This window comes from Rutilus rutilus (assembly GCF_951802725.1).
Source record: "Rutilus rutilus genome assembly, chromosome: 16".
NCBI lineage: Eukaryota > Metazoa > Chordata > Actinopteri > Cypriniformes > Leuciscidae > Rutilus > Rutilus rutilus.
Genome location: NC_140224.1, coordinates 11993849 through 12006468, shown reverse-complemented (window position 1 = coordinate 12006468; position 12620 = coordinate 11993849). Strand labels below are relative to the sequence as shown.

Sequence of the window (12620 nt, the reverse complement as noted above, 5' to 3'; positions counted from 1 at the left end):
TAGTGTAACTCGACCTAGGACGGTGACACAAAACAAAACATTGCGCTTTTCTAAGCGTGTAAAATGGATAACTATATTGTATGGCGGAATACCATAGCAAGTGCTTGGAAGCACTTCGACTTCGGTGCAGTAATATCTTCACTCGTGAAAAATCCTCTCACCGGCCCCCGCTCCCTCTAGTGAAGATATTACTGCGCCGAAGTCGAAGTGCTTCCAAGCGATTTAGTGCACGCACTGAGACGAGAGAGGTATGCATCAACTCGTCTTAGTTAAGGGAATAACATAGTTTAATATGAAAAAACGGTGGAGTATCCCTTTAAGGGATAAAATGATTGACTACAGTGGGACTTTAATATGTCATCCTGTAAGAATTTTGTTAAAGCACAGTTACATATATGTGAAACATTATTGTTATTTACAGTCATTTCATTCCAGGTAAACATGATTGTGTGTTCAATTGATGTAGATACAAATGACTTCTTCAGGTTCCCGCTAATAAGTTCATGTTCCTTTTCTCCATTTTTAAAAGAGGTCTGCATGTTCTTTGTGTGTTTTATTATATTTGAATATAAATATACATATTAAAACTGGGCTGCATATGTGATCATTGTGGGTAACGCTTCACAATAAGGTTTAATTTTTTCAAGGTTTCATTCAATAACATACTTTTTTAGTATGTAATAATCTTTGTTTAATGTTCATTTCAAACATTTAATAATACATTTTTTAAATCAAATATTGAATCTGTTAACATTACTGAATGCACAGTGAACATTAACTATTTTTATAAACTAATATTGCTTATTGTTAGTTCCTGTTATCTAATGCATTAATGTTAACAAATCAGACCTTAAGACCTTCTAAATTGTTACCCTTGTTTGTTTAGTGACACCATCTGTGATCTGGGTGGAGTAGATGAGCTGGCCAACTATGGGGAATACTCTGGAGCTCCCAGTGAACAGCAGACGTACGACTACGCCAAGACTATCCTCTCTCTAATGACCCACGAGAAACACCCAGATGGTGAGCTTGTGTGTGTGACAGAATAGTATCTTTTTAGGACACTAATTACTAGCATGAAAAATATAGAATAATAATATAAAAAATAATAATAGTAAATTGTTTTATTTGTGATAATGCAATGAAACATGCCAAATAGTGTGTACATAATTTTTTGGGTAGGCTGTCGTACAAAGAATGTATGGACGCATGCCAAATCGAGAGAATCAACAAAATATTAATAATTCTATGCATTTTTTTGCATAGTCAAATAAAACCTGCAGCTGTAGTCTACCTTTTTTGCCACATAATTTTGTCATATAAATGCCTTAAACAAGATTTTACAATGTACTTACAATGTATTTATTGTGTTCATATTGTATTGCAAAACACTTTTGCTGCTATTGAGTTGGGATATGGGTAAGGTTAGGGACAGGTTTGGTGGGTTAAGGTGTAAAAGAAGGCTTAACAGTGTAATTATAGATTTAATTACAGAAATTAATTACAGCTGTAATTACCTGCAGGTATTTTTAAAAATATAATTACAATGTAAAACATGTATGTTAATGCAGTCGGGAGACAAGCGACGACATAAATGCTGGCAGTGAGTGCATGGTTAATCCAGGATACAGGCGAGACTTCTGTCCTTACTCTGTGATGTTTTTGCAGTTGTCCATGCTTGTGCGACTTTCTCTTATAGCCGCTATGCTGCTGAGCTTATAGGTCTCCATTGTATGGAGTTCTTTTAGCTAGGTCAACAGCTTGACTTGCAGCCGATCTGGACCTTCGCTATCAACACGGCGGGATTTTATAGATCCCCATAGCGCCACCTATCGGTGACGCAGTGTCAAGAGACCGACTCGAAAGGGAACGTGTCCGGTTACCTAACGTAACCTCTGTTCCCTGAGAGGAGGGAACGAGACACTGCGTACGCTGCCGTGTTACATATCTCAGAGTCATATATCTAGATCTTACATATCTATAAGGGGGAGCCCGCCTCTATTTCGCGCGCTTGAGCACCATTGCTGGGTGAATTCTAGCCCGTGAGATTTCATAAGGCTTCAGTTGATTCAAAGAAGGAGGGATAACCCCCATAGCGCCACCTATCGGTGACGCTGTGTCTCATTCCCTCCTCTCAGAGAACCGAGGTTAAGTTTGGTAACGGACACATTTTCTTTTCTCCAAATCACTAAACTCTGTCAACACAACTCACTGCGCAGGCTATGCTTCGTATCTTCATCTAGACAGCGTGACGAACGCAACGGAAGCGTAGGCAAACCTGACATTGCGATGTTCATCACGGTGCCGAATAATATCCGGTATGTCCATAAAAATATATTTAGAATTTGATGCGAGTAGATTAAAACAATGGCTGGTAACAAGCATACTGTATGCCTATCTGAGTGTGGTATAACCATACTTATTAGCGAATAATAATCAGAATAGTGAAAATTGCATGTAAACTGGAGTGAAGAGTTTTGCTTGTGTCATGTAAACATCTTACTGCGATTTAGATCTTACTCTGATTATTAGAAATAATCGCATTATTGGTGCACATTTAAACGTAGCCATTGAATCATTATTTTCCTGTTAATCACAACTGTAAAGCTGCTTTTGATAAAATCTGTATTTTATGAAGCGCTATAAAAATAAAGGTGACTTGACTTGATCAATAATCTATATACAGTGCCATCCACAAATAAAAGCCACCTTTGGTAAATTTGAGCAAAACAGCCCATGGGAAAATATCTTTAGTTTTTATACTCTTGGCATTTCATTCAAAATAATCACAAAAATCTAACCTTTTATAAAAAAATTAAAAAATAATAATAAAAAGCCTCACAGCATTAAAGATACACCACCATACTTTGTTTCCCAGAATCCTCTGATTAACCCCAAAGTCTTCAAAATGGAGCCAAACATCAAGTAGCATTTGGCACAAAAGACACCTTAAACAGAACATCTAGGAAGTTTTCCGTTGATGCCCATTCTGTCGGACTAATGTTGTTCCTGAATTCAGGAATAGGAATTTGATGAAATTTAGAAATTCAGATTTCAAATTCAATTTGTCCCACCCCAATCTTACCTTACAGGAAAGGTGTTGATCATTGGTGGCAGTATTGCTAACTTCACTAATGTAGCAGCTACGTTTAAGGTATGACTACTTCTCTGTCTTGGTATTCATCATTATTAGATCATGTCATGTTGCTCTTTTTTATCATGTTTCATCACATTTCATGACACTCATCAGGGTATTGTGAGGGCTATCAAAGACTACCAGGGGCCTTTAAAAGAACATGAGGTTACCATCTTTGTCCGACGTGGAGGTCCAAACTACCAGGAAGGGCTGAGAGTGATGGAGGAAGTAGGTAAGTGTTTTTTGTTTTTTTGTTTTTGGAAGAGTAGCTTATCAAGGGTGCTGGTATTAACATTAACATTGCCTGAAACCAATTTGGATGGTACTAAAAACAGGTGTAAATGTGGTCCAAAATGAGATTTGTCTGGTGCAAACACATTTAGAGGTAGTAGAAAATGACCACCTAGCAATTAGGGATTAGGGAAATGTGTAATTAATTATTAATATTTATATCCGCTGTAAGAATTAACTGATGTAGCAGAGTTAATATTGTGATTGATTATGATCGACCCTATTTATCCAGCGTATGTTTAGTTATCTATCAACTCTAAGAAATATTCTGCGCAAACTAATCTAACCCCAACCAGAGCGGCGCTGACCACATTACTTAATTCATTACTGTTCCTTAGAAGTTCAGGTGTTTTTCCCTGCACATAAGATAATGAAAATCATCATACATTTATTACATTTCTTTTGCTTCTTATCTTTCATATTAGTGTTTGACAGGCTACTTTGAAGAATTGCATGTATGTAGCCACGGAAAGAGCTGTTCAAAGCAGAAACTTTAACGATTTACTATACCATAGTCGTCTTGAGGAGCACGTCCATTTTTTATCGCTAGCAAACATGTCCTCCCTGCGATGTCGAGTCTGTCGCACGGCTCGGTCTATTAAGCTCTGACTGCGCCGTGTGTGAGACGCGCCAAATTAAATGGAAAAGTGGACAAAGCTTCCTATTCAAGTGAAATTACATCTTATCAACTACCAAAATATTTTCTAATTTCAGTTATGCGTATGAATGAATTTTACTAAGGTTGATCAATGTTTTTCATTTCACTAGTGTTTGTAAGACAATTTTTTCAGTAATTCGTATGAATTAATTTCACTAAGGTAAATCAATGTTTTTCGTTTTACTGGTGTTTGTAAGAGGATTTTTTTCAGTTATGCATATGAATGATTTTCACAAAGGTTGATCAATGTTTTTCATTTCACTATTGTTTGTAAATGGCTTTTCAATAATTATGGCCTATACGACCCCTCATACACACACACTCAAAGCACGCGCACTGAAAAATGTCTCTCAGACAGCATGCAATCCTGAATTCGGTTCACTTTCGTGGATTCTTGTGCTTGAATGGTCAAATACACACAAAATTATGTCAAAATGCCCATCATGTGGAATTTAATTATTTTTGTCACTTTTTCAAGAGGTCAATCTGACCTTTAAATCCTCATTTGGTCAAAACATCATTTCACAATACTGTATGTAATCGCAGTTCAAATTGGAACTTGACAAAATGTCCATGTGTTCACATGTGTGTGAATAGAAGTCATTACACACCATGCACGAGTAATCTCCTATTTCTCTTCTGGTTCCCTTTTCGTTGCAACAGGAAAGACTACTGGAATTCCCATCTACGTTTTCGGCACAGAGACTCACATGACTGCTATTGTTGGCATGGCGTTGGGTCATCGGCCAATTCCCAATCAGCCTCCAGCGGCAGCGCACACTGCCAATTTCCTGTTGAACACCAGTCCTAATGCAGCTGTGAGTGTGGTTTTGTAGTTTATCCCGATGGCTGATATAAGGGATGCAAACACATACAGCGTCTTTTTTTTTCCGCAATTAATTTACAGTTGGCAGTTTGTGGTGACATGAGCAAAACCGGCCGTAGGTGAACTTATAAATGAGCAGCAACACGATGCAGTGACTACCAAAAGTTGGAACACATGTGGTCTGTCTTTTGTTAGACACACGTCAGAAAATGCTCTGTGATTCATACACTGATAAGTGTTTGTTTCATTCATGTATGTGTGAATATTGTAATACAATAATAATTTCTGTCATTGGATTAGAATACAGTTCAAATTCATACATATTACAACTATTATATGTGTAATAACATTGCATTATGGGCAGGGCTTGAAAACAGAATCAAAATCAGTCGGTTCACTCCGAACAAAATCAATATATTAACGTTTCTGTTCTTGTATTCCTTCTGTAACATTACCTTTCCAAGAACGGGTGATTAGAAAAAAATCTGGTTAATACATTTTTTTTTGTAATATTTTTTTTTTTTTTTTGCCTATACTTTATACAAGAGCTTGAACAGAATTGTATACTAAGAACTTGTGACTAAACCTCGTAGCTCCGTGGATCCGCAAACTTTGTAACCTCTAAGTTGATGAAATGCAATGCACTTACTGCCTCAGATGAATCTCCAACATTCACTGGTGAAAAACCTTGTTACTCCATTTGATCTTGATCTTGGTCAAATATTAATAATATAATGACACATGCAAGTGTCATGGTCTTTGACTTTTGATTTTTGATAGAATTTTGATATTCTGTTCCATTTCCATTGCTACTTACTTATGATGACTTGAGATCTGAGCGTGGACATTTCACTCAAGTTGGATGCAATTTTTATGCAATGTCACATTTGCATAGAATTCATGGTTGATTGACTGCTAAAAAGAAAATATTAAACAGAACAATAAAATAACGTTATTAACCGGTTGAAGGTCATTACAAACAAGCGTTTCTGTTCATAACAATTAAACTTGATTTGGTTTTCGTTTATTTTCCTGTTAAAATTATGTTCGTTTACAGTTTTTGTTTTTGTTCCTTGAACCCTGATTATGGTAATAAAGTCTAGATGGCAGTGGCCCATAAACCCTTCCAGAAGTAAGTTCTTTCTTTTGTTCTTTCTTTCAGACACCATCAAGAACCAGAAATCCTTCATTCTCTGAACACAAATTGAGCAATAGTTTCACAGATGGCATGACACCCACAGCAGGTGCTCCACCAGGTATTTGGAGCTCAGTTGATGTTAAAACAATCAGTCACAGCAACTTTTAAAGACAACTTTAGTAGAACCTTAACAAGCTAATTTGCATTGATTCAGAATTGTGCATTAATTCTTTTAACTGTAGCTCAATTTAAAGATGCGCTAAGTAACTTTTTTTTTTGGTTTAACTGAACTTTATACTGATGCCAATCAGTGTGGATGCAGCTTCACACAAAATTTAAGATTTGCCAGCATCTTGTAATTTGGTATACCTCTAACTAACATGAACAAGTTTTAAATGTTTAAGAAAACATATTAGCCATATCATCTTCCAGGTCGTCTTCCAGGTTCTCCAAAAAGGTACAGTGCATGTCACAAGTGCAAAAAAACACTTGAGCTGGCCACCACAAACCAGTTATCCCTGTGGTAACTTTTCTGAAAATCAAGATCAAGCAGGAAATTACCCTTTAGAGGTTTGTTTTCTCTGAGCTCAACTAGGTTTCTTTTACATTTTTGCACTTGCCTAAGACATAGGCCTGAGCGTTTGAATTTATATTTATTTTCAAATATATATTTATTTAATGTACATTTTTTGTTTATTAATATAAAAGTTCAGTTATTTTCTTAAATGATCAATGTTCTTTTAAAAGTTACACTGTAAAAAATTTACTATAAAATTTACAGTAACTTACTGCCAATTTTGGTTGCCAGCAAGACTGTAAATATACAGGAGTACCGTAAATCATTAACTACAATTGTACTGCAAAAAAACAGTGTACTGCTGTGTACATATACTGTAAATATTGCCTTTTTTCTTTCTTTTTTACATTTGTTTACTATAAATATGGGACTGAAATAAAAAAAATTCATTTAATGGCAAAATACAATAACAGTGTAACTAACAAAAACAAGATTTTATTTTAATATGTACAATATCTTATTTTACTGTAAAATTTGCAGCAATTATTTATCATGCTCCCACTATTCATAGCATAAAATACAGTAATACTGTAAATTGCAAAAGCCAGTAAGTAATTGTCAAGGTTTACTGTAAAATTCACAGCAATTGTTTACAGTATACTGTGATTAGTTTAAAAGGCCAATGTAGTGCTTTAGATTTACATTTAGAAATTAAGATGCTGCCATCTTAAGTAATTTTACCCCCCTGTAATTTGGCTCCAAATCTCAAGTGAAAATTGACATTTTGACCCCCCTCTACAGAATAGTGGATATACACATCCATGACATTTAATATTTTTGCTTTCTTCCTCATTTATGTATTTCTTTCACCAGAAAAAAATTATCAAAATCAAAAACTTTAGCCGGGGACATCTGGTTGAGTTGACACGGAATGACCCTTTAGAGTTTGGTGATACATCGATTCATAGTGCCAGTTTCATTTATTTTCTGTCTGAAAGTCTACTTACACCTGTCCTTTTGCTACACAGTGCCATTATGCTTACACGCATGTCATTGTGTGAATGCTGGGAGATATTAAAATGAGATGCTAAAAATGAATACACACCGTTTACGAGTTCTGTGTGAAACTGATAATAACATTTTTATTTATACTGTGAAAAGTTACTTACTGCACCTGTAATTATTTTCCATTTTCTTTGTACATTCTCTTCTTCCCCCCCCCCCCCCCCCCCCCCCCCCCCCACTGTTTTTGTCCTGTTGGTAATTGGTTTATTTTTATTTCATTTCCATTCCGTCTCTTTTCTCTCCTTATGCTGTCATGTTTTCTTTCTCTCTTCATCATAATAATTAGTTTCCACTCTTTGCCATTCGTGGTCTGTGATGGTCATGTTTAATGCAGCGGTTAAAGGTAAGAGCTCAGGGCTGGTCGAATGTTTAGTGTGTTTCTTATTAGTAAATTATATAAAAGCTAGTTCTGGTCCTCTGATTTGATTTTTCAAGATTGCTGATGTTCAGAAGGAGAGAACAGGGACATTTTACTGTTTGTTTCTACTCTTGACTGTGTTTGTTAAACCAACATCTGTGAGCAAAGTTGTGTGATTGCTTGGAGCAAAGTGATGATTATTGACTACTTAAAACTAACTGTCTGATGTGTAAATTAGGTGGTTTTCACACTGGGCGATTTTTCCCAGCGCCCTTTGCAGTGTTGGGACTGGTTTCAAACTCACTTGATTGCCAAATTGTTCATTATCTGTACATTACCTGCACTTGTGGTGAACAGGTCTCTGGTTTGATACCGTGGTCCATTTCCTGGTCTGCATGGCAGCTTTCACCATATCAATTGTTCATGCAAACCATGCTCTGTTCGAACAAAGTTGCCAGTGTGAATCTTTGAAAGACATCTAACTCTACATGTGGGCAGTTTTAGAACACCTCAATTTGTACAGTTTTTATTGAAATGTATGCGTATAACTCATGTTGTTCCTAACTTCTATGACTAACTTTCTTCTGTCAAACACACAAGACATTCTGAGGAAAGTTGGGGTCTAAACAACATTGGACTCACTTCAATGACTTTCATTGTATGAAAAAAAATACATTTTTGTTCAGCTCAAATACCACAAGCTATATATTTGAATTAACATACTGCTTGCATACCACGATACTATCATAGCACCAATATAACACAGAGCAAATCAATGGCAAAACACTACTAGACCATAGACCAGTCTTGTCTCTCTTGTTGAAATGGCAGTCTGTAATTTGATTGGCTGTCTTAAAGCAATTTCAGTGCAGGTCTATAGGGAAAATAACTAATTGCTGAATTTGCAAAAGCTGTTGCACCTCTCTTTGTGCTTGGCAGAACTGAATGGTCATTTATTTATTTACATAGTTTTGATTTGTGGAATTAAGCAGATAAATGACTTGGAGTTGAATCTAAGTGTAATGTTTGTCTCTCTACCCCTTTAGCTAAACCCACGACTCTCTTCAGCAGGCAGACCAAGGCAATTGTGTGGGGCATGCAGACGCGGGCAGTTCAGGGAATGTTGGACTTTGATTATGTGTGTTCACGTGATGAACCCTCTGTTGTCGCAATGGTCTACCCCTTCACGTAAATACATTTAAAAAACATCGAGTTTTTACGATCAGACTGTCCAATGTAATATAACTTGTATCATGTCTAATACTTGCTTTATTCAGCTCATCATGGCACTGAGGATTGTCAAATGGGATTTGAGGGCATGTTTGTATGTTTCAGTGGTGACCACAAGCAGAAGTTTTACTGGGGTCATAAGGAGATCTTACTGCCGGTCTACAAGAATATGGCCGATGCTATGAAGAAACATCCAGACGTTGATGTGCTCATAAATTTTGCCTCCCTTCGTTCGGCTTTCGACAGCACCATGGAAACGTTGCAGTATCCTCAGGTAAAATCCCATATTGACAGCCCTGGGTTTCCGTTAGCTGGTAAATACAGCTAATAAAGTTTTTTCATTACAGTCACTTCAATGCTGTGTGAGTAGCTAATGCTATGAGAACACCTCGCAGCAGTGATAATCTCTGAAGCCTGTTCAGAATCACATCAATTTATTGCCAGATTGCTCCTTGATGCACATAATTATAAACTAAGCCCAACGTTGTTTTGTTCAGAGTATCTGAATTGATTTCCTTTCAGTTTGTGAGTTTGAATTTGAGTTGGCCACATCCAACTGGAAGTTTAACTAAAAAGGACTAACACTTTTAAAGCATTATTTAAAGCATTCTTGGTTGATGTTCCCTTGTCTATGTTCTAATAAATTAACAATACATTAATAACCAACATGGAATTTATAGTGAGCAGTTGAAAATTACCATTAGTTTAGATTAATAAATGTAAATATATTTTGTTCATGAACTCACAATGAACAGTTTGTTTTATTTGTCTTGTTCTCTGTCCGTATGGCATGTAAACCTCCAAACTTAAAGGCCTTTCAAATGTTTTTCAAAACTTTCAAACAAGGCTTTGTCTAGTTAACATTCAATGTTTATGATTGGTTTTCTACATAAAAAGATTAGTTATATGAATTTCTTTAAATCTCTATTTATTTTAATCCAACTTCCTTATATTCAAATCTAAATCACAATTCTCCATTTTGTTTGCGACCTGTGGCTTTTGAGGTAATTCTTTTGGGTTAAAAAGAGGGGCAGCAGCATTCACCCTCTGTTATTCATGAGGAGGCTGAATCTAGCCCGCTTGGAGGAATCTATAGCTGCTTTTCCACTGCCTGGCCAGTGTGAGCCAGGGCTAACAGCGTGCCGTGCGGGGCCAATAGCCTCGGACCTCAAGCACTGAGGCCTAAATTGAGTTCCGCTTCCACTGTCTGGTCAGTAGTCCCGCAGCGCTACCCTCACGTAACACAACCCCACTGTTTCACCAGCTGACTGAAAACTAACAGAAGAGAATGATTTTTACTTAAAGACTTAAAGTCCCCCTGTAGTCAATCATTTTATCCCTTAAAACTCATCTTTGATCCCCAAAATTAGATGTTTAAACTTTTTTCCTTGAAAAAAAATCTTCATGCCTTAAAATAGCTTGATAGTTACTCTACACCCTTGCCTCATTTGGTATACGCGGTTCTATGCATATGCAAATTAGCCCTGCCTCCACTCACTCACACCAACTCAGAGATCCACTCGTTGATGTTATTGGTCAGAAACTCCAGCGATTTCAAACCGCGTTTTTGAGACTGTCTTGGTTCACTGCAGTTTTAAGGAGAAAATGCTCAGCAATGGTGTTGACTTGTGAATTTGCACATGGTTTGTCTTAAAGCGCATATTAAAAACACCACATAGACATATAAACAACATTAAAAACTTGATTTTCACCTCTGGGGGACTTAAAGTGTAAGTTGCAGGTTAACCACCACAGCCAATAAATGTGTAAATTAAAGTGCTCTATATGTATATATTTAATTATTTCGGTCTTAAAATGCGTTAAAATAACATTTTTTGGGGTTTCTTCAAAGGTAGCGTGTTTTTTCAGTTACTGGGTGATGACGTCATAAGAGGAACTCGCAACCCATACTCTGCTAGATTCTTACTATATTATGGCTGTTTGGAGAACGACTGAGGATGTGGGAAACCATCAAATTCGTTATGGACCACAGCCCTACAATTTTTAACCGGTCAGGCGTGAGAGAGGGGAGCCATGGCACTCAAAGAGTTATTAATGCTTGGTGTGAGGAGAATTAATTAGTGGGTTGGCTTGGTGTCCAGGTGAGTAACGTTAGCTACGTTAGAGCTATCTACTTTTCAAAATATTGCCGTCATGTAGAATAGCAAGGAGGGACAACGACTGAAGACATTATTTACTTACAGTACATGGTGTCAGTCAAAATCAGAGCTGTAGAGATGCACACACTGCACAGGCATCAATCGCGAGTCTCATCGACGCCTCAAATGTCATGTAAGTTAACTTTATTAATACCCTTCCTCAATCCACGCGTTATCAATTTCTCACGATTTAATTAGCGATGTTTATTGTCAGAAAAGAAAAAGAGAGATCGATGTCCCCATCATTGTGTTTGTGTGGGCGAATCAGCAGTGGAGAGTATGTGCTGCCGTGAGGTGAACTTAAAGATTCCACCATCGATATTTGACCAATGTTTTACAATAAAAATGTTACAGTAACAGTAATTTATTAATTTGTGTCAGAAGTGCACATGCTGAATCAAACTGATATTTACCATTACATATAAAAAGAGAACACATACCTATTCGGTTGCACCTGCTTCCATTTATTTGCTATGACAGGAATGCACAAAGCAACTCCATTAAGTCTTTTAATTCAAAGGCTTACACGTTTAGAAAAATATTGATAAATCAATTGGCCAAAATCAAATATGGCCATGCTCTGTTTGCATATAGATATATTGCTGCCTCATACGGTGATCAGAATCCCGATCGGATCGCAAGGAAGTTATTTAAAAACACTCGCTGGTGTCTGAAAGTGAGTTTTGAGCTGAAATTTTTTTAAAATGTCTTACATTTTGAAGTTAGCTGGTTGCCTGATATAATAACATGGAAAATGAGCAGTGGTGTTGACTGTCTCCTGACTCCGCCTCTGTTCATTACCACTCCTCAAGCCCCTGTTGGTCCGCTTTGGACCAAGGTATTCAGGGGGCCAAAAATCCATGGCTGTTGGCCCAGAGGAAGCCCAGATGAGCTGCCCCGGAACTGACAGTGGAAATGCGACTGGCCCTGGCACGCATTAGTACACTCGCTTTTGGCCCGACAGGGGCTTCACATGTGGGGGTTAATGGCAGAAGCAGCTGGCATTACCCATTTGGGTAACTTGTCATTATATAGCTGGACTCTGTGTTGAGGGATGCCTTTACAAAAGCAGTCAGTCCGAGGTCTTTAAGACAGCCAGGTAGACCTTATTATGGAACATAAAATGTCTGGAGCTTTTGGTATTACACTTTGCCTTTGGTTGTACACTTGAGAAGCATTTAAGGGAGACATGCAGATTTTTTTATTGTCCTCATGAGGACGGACTTCAGTGGTGATGTGCAT

General features: G+C 37.2%; 1 protein-coding gene across 2 annotated transcripts in view; it reads left to right on the top strand.

Moving 5' to 3' along the window:
* aclyb (ATP citrate lyase b) overlaps positions 1-12620 on the top strand; it is an 88053-nt gene that overhangs the window by 58001 nt on the left and 17432 nt on the right. Inside the window, exons 9-16 of one of the 2 annotated variants that reach the window (XM_084434783.1) lie at positions 887-1023; positions 3093-3154; positions 3251-3368; positions 4749-4903; positions 6074-6167; positions 7918-7974; positions 9036-9177; positions 9325-9493. In XM_084434783.1, coding sequence (XP_084290909.1) covers positions 887-1023; positions 3093-3154; positions 3251-3368; positions 4749-4903; positions 6074-6167; positions 7918-7974; positions 9036-9177; positions 9325-9493 — 934 coding nt within the window. The remainder of the gene's footprint in view (positions 1-886; positions 1024-3092; positions 3155-3250; positions 3369-4748; positions 4904-6073; positions 6168-7917; positions 7975-9035; positions 9178-9324; positions 9494-12620) is intronic. The other variant, XM_084434784.1, reaches the window with a different exon arrangement.